Genomic DNA, 7,390 nt, shown 5'->3' on the forward strand with positions numbered 1-7,390 from the left:
TCACTAATGACCTCAGCTTTCCACATACACTGCCTACCAGCAGTCCCCAGACTGTTAAGAAATTTGTGGTGGGATAACAGGGAAGATGTGTTGAAGTATGACACTTTTCAATAGGAATGATACTTAAACTCCATTTGGTTATTTATTCAGCTAACTGTTCCCTATTTCAAAGATTATTTTTCATTACCATAAAATATGGTTTGTACAAATACTTTGGATTATTGATGCTCCTATGATCATAGCTTGGCCTGTTTTTTGTTTTTGTATTCTTCAGATGTCAGATGGTAAGATCCAAGCTGAACATTTAGCTAAATTACATTACACATTTTACAGTGCAAAATTACAACTGCATAACAGGTTTCTTTACAATAAAATGAGAATAATAATAATAAATAATAATAATAATAAATGAAGGCACAAAAAAAAAAAAAAAAAGATACATTTTCATAATTTGGTTTAATTTCCTGAAAATATCTGGACCAAAATAGAAAAAAAACAAAAACATACAAGACAATTATTTATCGGCCAACCCTCCCTCCATCACACCCTTTTTATAGAAAATGCCCTTAATTCCTCACTGGCAGCAAAACACACCACATACCACTTGCTTGGAAAGTCACACTCACAAATATTTACACAATACCAAAACAAGCAAAAGTAGTGTTTTTGCCTTTGTTCTTCCACTGCTGAAGGAGACCAAGAGAGAGCTTGTCTTGCAGCAAAAAGGTTCAATTATATTAAAATAAAAAAAAAAAAAAAAAATTATGAACCATTACATTATCATTTCTTGGTTATACTGTGTAGTGTTAAGGCTTTGAGTATTTTTTATTCTATTTTTTTTTTTAAACAGTGCCAATGACTTGTGTAGTGCTAAAGCTTGGCATCATTAAAAATCAAACACATTACTACACAAAGATCAAGAAAAAAAATAAAAAAATACAAAAATAAGTTCATATTAAATGAAAACTATTTAGGGGCAGCGTGGTTGTTTTGCTCCACATATGTATCTAGTTTCAGCCATAATTAATTTAAAAGTATGTTCCTCTATCCCTTTAATAAAAAAAATGCATGTCAAGTCTCAAAATCATGTGGGTGTGAGTAAATGGACACACATTCATGCTACAAATTAAAAAAGTAATAATAATTTTTTCCACTGGACTGCAAACCAATGCCAAACAATGTGCAAATATAATTAATCAATGCTGAAAAAAAAGATTGGCTTCAACTAAACGCCTCCAGCAGAAATTAATTACACTAATTCTATTATTAAATCTATTAATATTTTGTGCCATCCAGTTTTATTTCATATGCAGTTTTTAAATCCCTGAATAATTCTTCACTAGTTTATTTTCTTTTCATTGAATGGACGTAGAACAGAGGATTTCCATGCATGCCTACGTGACCTGTGACCTTTATTCTAACTTTGCAGGGAAATGCATACGTTTTAAACTAAAATTTCACGCCAAAAACAAAAAGTAATTTTAACCCAAGAAGGTAGTAAAGTAAATTCAAGTCACAATTATCCATTATGGATTTATAACATTTTTCAACACACGTTGTTTTGTACCTCAGACAGTGGTCTGGATATATCAAACATACTTACAATAAGCACACAAATTTATATTTTGTGGGAATTGTGATCATAAGGCAGAAACTTGCAATTATCAGGTCTAGCTAACACAATTTTTTCTTAGGCCAAAAGTTTATTCCCCAGTATAATTTTGTCAAACTTGTAAGTTTGATGCTTGCCCTCTGCAGACTCTGATTTTGCTGTAACATAAATCTCACTGTACACAGATATTCTTAGAACATCCTGTAATGCATAAGTGATTTATGTAATGCCTCTGTGTTCTAGTATTTTGGTCTCTGCTGTCTATAAGAGTCTCTTTATGGGCGAATAAAATAAGTAGCTCAGCTTAGTTCCCGTCCAATGAGCACAGCAGACCTATAAACTTGCATTGCCTCCTCCTCTGCTACACCCAAAGACATACAGCTCTCTGCAACCCGTGCTCGATAACATCTCATATTCCAAAGTCTAGGACAGTCCTGTTCATTCTCCTCCTCTGTATTCACTTTTAGAAGATCTTCTGCAGAGATACTCGCCCTCATATGACGAGTTCTGCCTCTGGGGCGCTCTCTGTATCTAGTAGGAAAGTCCAACAATTCAAAGGATTCGGTAGAGAGAATGCTCTCTTGGCTTACCGATGATGGCACTTTGTCACGAGTCAGTGAGCAAACAGGTAACATTTCATGCCCCAAAGAACAGTCTACAGCATTGAAAGATAATTCAGGAGCTGCCCCAGCAGAAGAGAACTTGCCATTGCGCTTGAGAATTCCTTTCCTAACTACATTTGGAACTGGCTCTTGCTGTCCATCTGAACCGTGATTGCAATACTGAGGATTTTTTGGCACAACTGGAATAAGAGATTGAGGTATATCATCTTCCCCCACTGTTGTTCCCTCACTGTGCTCAGGAGAAGAGTAGTAGCCAGATTCTCGTTGCTGGGGTTTCTTTAAAATACCTTTCTTAGGAGCAGGTGGCACAATTGCGGCCTTTTCCTGGGAATCCTGAGATGCTAATACCTGACTCATATTTTCCCTCTTGGAACGCTTGAGTGAGCGCTGGCGAGTGATAGTGGCACCTGGAAGATGTTGGCGTAAGAAAGAGCGCATCTTAGAGTTATTATCCCACAAAGGGCGAGAGGATCTTCGAAGCCATCCACCAATAGAAAACGGGGAGTCAGAGTCCTTTGTAGATTCCGGTTCACTTAATGGCTGTCGGTATCCCCAATTCACCCACCAATGAGAGGCAACATCAGATAGTGTGGCTCTGCGCTCTGGATTTACCATGAGAAGCCAGCGAATTAGGCCACATGCATCTAGAGAGAGAGATAGAGAGATTAGTTGTGGGAACTAGAAAAATGTAAACAGACGAGGAACACCTCACAAGTAAATAAAACGCTATTTGCAGATCACACCAACTGACTTTGACACAACGCATAAGAACAAACAATTCAAGGTCTGATAGCCATGAATGTCTCCTAGCTCTTTGCTGTAGCAGTGAACCAGCATTAAACCTGGCAAGGTGTAAAAGATTACTCACCAGATGGTTGGCTTGGTTCCTTGTAGGCTCCACAGCTGATTTGAGTTACTAGCTTCTTGTAATCCTGCCCATCAAAGGGCATGCAGCCGTGAACCAGGATGTAAAGAAGAACGCCTAAAGACCAGCTATCCACCTGCAACACACACACACACACACACACACACACACACACACAAACGTTATACACTAATGAGCAAAATTTAACACATATCTAGCCTATTAGCTAGTAATTATATACTACAACCATATTAGGTTTAATATATATACATTTTATTTTTTTTTAAATGGGGAAACTGCAGCACAATAATAAAGGCTTGTACATGAGGTTAGAGATCCATGTCTGTGTGAGCTTCCAAACTGAAAGAAATGTGAAAAAGGACACCAGGTATGTGGGAGAAAAACAAGGTTTACTGAAGACTTTAATGTAGCAGGCACAGGTAGATTCTTCTCCAAACTCTGGAGAAAGTACAAGCAGAGATATGATAAGCATCATGTGCATTAAAAATATAACGATAACGCTGCTCCTCAATTCTGTGGTGCCGCCGTTGGCCACTGGAGGGCACCCGATAGAGATCCGTTCCGGACACGGGCAGACGGGCGACATACACTACACCCCCCACCTTATACTGCTCCTATATACACACTGCACCCCCATACCCCTCCAAATAGTGAAAAACAGGGGACCGCCCTCCACCACATACTGAACACTCTGCAGTCCCTCCTCCATATACTATGCTGCAAACCCAGGTTACTTGCCATCCCGGGACTCGAGAACAAGTAGCAGCAGTAACCAGGAAACGGATGCAGGAACCACCAGACGGTCCCATATTGCTCAGAGCTGAGGCACCAGGGACAGTGTGGCCACTTAACGGCAGAGGAAGAAGGTGAATCAGACCGGCAGAAAGGGGTGAAACCCAATGTGGTGGGAGCAGTGCAGTGACCAGGAGGAGGGGGCGTGCTGGGGCTTCAGATTATGCGCGTGAGGAGGAGGCAGATAACCATCTCAGCTGCTTTATATATACACTGCGCACCGACAAAGGAGCACGGTCCTGTGCTTGCCTCTCCCACACCCTGCACAGGACATGCCCTGACCCCCCTGGTGTCCTCTACCACCACACTGGGCGGGAGCTTTCACGTGCCAGTACTGGTGTATACAGTGCAGCTTCATTATAGCCTGCCCATTACATATCTACAGCATCTAGAATGACACACATACACACACCTGCTCATCATGACAGAGCCCCGGCTCCCAGCAGCAGGACTTCCAGAAACCAGGCAGTTCCTGTATGAGTAGCGAAACCCCCTCCCCTCCTTATAATCCGGCCCTGGTGTCCGTAATTTTGACGGGCTTTTAACTAGTAGTATATAAAGAAACTATTCGTTTAAATCAGGAGCACCTCATCCTATTATGGAGAGAGACAGGAGCAGTGTGAACATATTGACAGAGTGAGAGGTACAGGGGGTAATTCTGAGTTGATCGCAGCAGGAAATTTTTTAGCAGTTGGGCAAAACCATGTGCACTGCAGGGGAGGCAGATATAACATGTGCAGAGAGAGTTAGATTTGGGTGGGGTGTGTTCAATCTGCAATCTAATTTGCAGTGTAAAATAAAGCAGCCAGTATTTACCCTGCACAGAAACAATATAACTCACCCAAATCTAACTCTCTCTGCACATGTTATATCTGCCCCCCCTGCAGTGCACATGGTTTTGCCCAACTGCTAAAAAAATTCCTGCTGCGATCAACTTGGAATTACCCCCACAATTCCTAAAGTTGGGCATCAACTGGCGACTTGCACTAGGAAGTGGCACCAAGCAGGTTTCCTCATCTATTTTTATTTCCCTATCTAGTAATGGGTAAGACTACATAAGCAAAAGGTGTAGTGGTGATGGGGTAAGAGGCAGGGTAGTGTCACAGGAGGTGGAATGACGACTTTACAGGTAAGAAATGCTGCATAGCAAACTGGAAATGAAAAAATTATTACAGCTGTTTCAATACCACTATTCATCTAAGGTTTATTTATGTGGCTTCCGTAGTGAGTTAAGGGGAGCAGAGATGGTATATACATGATGGATTATCTATACACCAGAGCACCATGGCATTACATAGAATTCTTCACAGTACAGTCTTATATTTGCAGAAGAAAATAACTACAAACTCACCTCAGGTCCCGTATATGGCCGGCCATTTACTATTTCCGGAGAAGCATATAGAGGGCTACCGCAGTAGGTCTGCAGGTAACTGTCTGAGTGATAGATGTTGGATAGTCCAAAATCTGCAATCTAGGATAAAACAAAAATATATAAATTTTAAAATACATCAACAAGCAGTAGAACATAGCAATTCTATGGTGCCATATGAAAAATGCTGGCCACACATGATGTGATTGGTCTAATACTGCTGCTGCAGTACTGGACCAATCACACGTGTATGACTCACATGATTGACAATGTGACTTGATCAGTACAGGACAAGTTTATAAATGAGGGCACGAGATAAGGTCATAGGATCATGATTGGCACCACAATAACAGGCCTCTGTAATATGGAGAAAAGAGCAGAGTGCTCATTCTAAACACCAGATCGCTGCATCTCAAACAAACAAACAAACAAACAAACAATCTTGCTACTTATCTATGTGGCCAAAGTGGACTCTGATCTTGTTGCTCAGACTGAGCCGTGTGTAGCCATTTTAAAAGGGAATAGGTTAGACACACAGAGATGAGGAAGAGGTTTATCACTAAGCACTGTTTAGGATCTTGTATGTAAATGAATGAGGAACATTCTTTTTCACCCCCTCCCTCCTGTGTTTGCACAAAGATAATGGAATATTGCCAGCACAGGACATTGGAACAGGTCTCCTGCTAGAGGGTAAAGTCCACCAACAGCACAAAAACAGGGAGACTTTAAAAGATGCAAAAGGTTTAGGGGTCTATTTATTAAGCCTTGGATGGAGATAAAGTTGCTGGAGATAAAGTACCAGCCAATCGGCTCCTAACTGCCATGCCACAGGCTGTGTTTGAAAAATGACAGTTACATACCCTCCAACATTTTACACACAAAAATCTGTACAAATTAGGAAAGGGGGAGTGGTCACGGGTAAAATTCCTATACTTTTAATGGGAATTTGGAGAGTCAAAAATCGGTACAGACCATATATAAAAATAATTTAAAAAAAAGGTTCTGTACCTGGCAAAAAGGTACAGTTGGAAAGTATGCAGTTAGGAGCCGATTGGCTGGTACTTTATCTACAGCGACTGTCTCCATCCAAGGCTTTGTAAACAGACCCCTTTTAGTAAAAGACAATGCTATTTCTCCAATATTTTCAAAGGCATCTCAGCAGAGTCTGGGAATGAATATAAAAAAGGTAGCACCGACTAAAGTATTATTTATCACACAGTTCTAAGGCCCTCATTCCGAGTTGATCGCACGTAGCAACTTTTTGCTGCTCGTACGATCAACTTGACGCCACCTATGGGGGAGTGTATTTTAGCATAGCAGGGCTGCGATCACTTGTGCAGCCCTGCTATGCTAAAAAAGTTACCTGCAAAACAAGACCAGGGTCAGACTTACTTACCCTGTGCAACGGATCCAGCGACGAAGGTCCCGGGATTGACGTCAGACTTCCGCCCTCCAAACACCTGGACACACCTGCGTTCGGATCTCCACGGCCGGAAAACGGTGAGTACCCGCCCCGGTACGCCTCCCCCCTGTCAATCTTCTTGCAATCACTTTCTTCTCTCTTCTGGTCGTTCCCCGGTGACGGCCGTCTCTGGGCAACGATGCACGTGCGCATTGCGGCCGCCAAGCATACGCAATTCCGACCCGTTCGCACCGCTGCGTGAGAACGTGTCGGAATGAGCCCCTAAATCTCTCAAGAAACACAAGTTGTGCCCTAATGCAGAATGCACTGATCTGCTTAATGTTGTATATAAACAGAGAGGTCAAATCTCTCAAATCTACAAATACAGCTCTAGATCCCAAAACCCAATACTGCTGTTAGTTACAGCCGTGCATAAGGGACGGCTCAGGTCTGCACTGTATACAACTAATGACCTTGCTGTATCATCAGTTTACCTAAGCTGGACAGATAACAAGCGCTTGCTATACTGTAGGGGAATTCCCAGCCTGAAACTAACTGGCCATCTATTTGTCCTCCAAAAGTTTTATAGCAGGGCCAGTCATTCCTTGTGACTGACTTCCTGCAAGACTCACCAGACTAAGGGGGGTATTCAATAAGTCGCAGGGTTTACACAACGACTAATGGGCTGAAAAAATCCCTACAGCGC

At 41.8% G+C, this 7,390-nt stretch overlaps 1 protein-coding gene across 1 annotated transcript in view; it reads right to left on the bottom strand.

The window, feature by feature from the left end:
• Positions 1–437: 437 nt before the first annotated feature.
• NUAK2 (NUAK family kinase 2) overlaps positions 438–7,390 on the bottom strand; it is a 36,487-nt gene continuing 29,534 nt past the window's right edge. The window contains exons 5-7 of the mRNA XM_063955110.1: positions 5,265–5,384; positions 3,104–3,236; positions 438–2,879 (exon numbers count right to left, since the gene is read on the bottom strand). Coding sequence (XP_063811180.1) covers positions 1,912–2,879; positions 3,104–3,236; positions 5,265–5,384 — 1,221 coding nt within the window. The 3' untranslated portion in view covers positions 438–1,911. The remainder of the gene's footprint in view (positions 2,880–3,103; positions 3,237–5,264; positions 5,385–7,390) is intronic.

The sequence above is a fragment of the Pseudophryne corroboree genome, chromosome 2 (genome assembly GCF_028390025.1).
Source record: "Pseudophryne corroboree isolate aPseCor3 chromosome 2, aPseCor3.hap2, whole genome shotgun sequence".
NCBI classification, from domain to species: Eukaryota; Metazoa; Chordata; class Amphibia; order Anura; family Myobatrachidae; genus Pseudophryne; species Pseudophryne corroboree.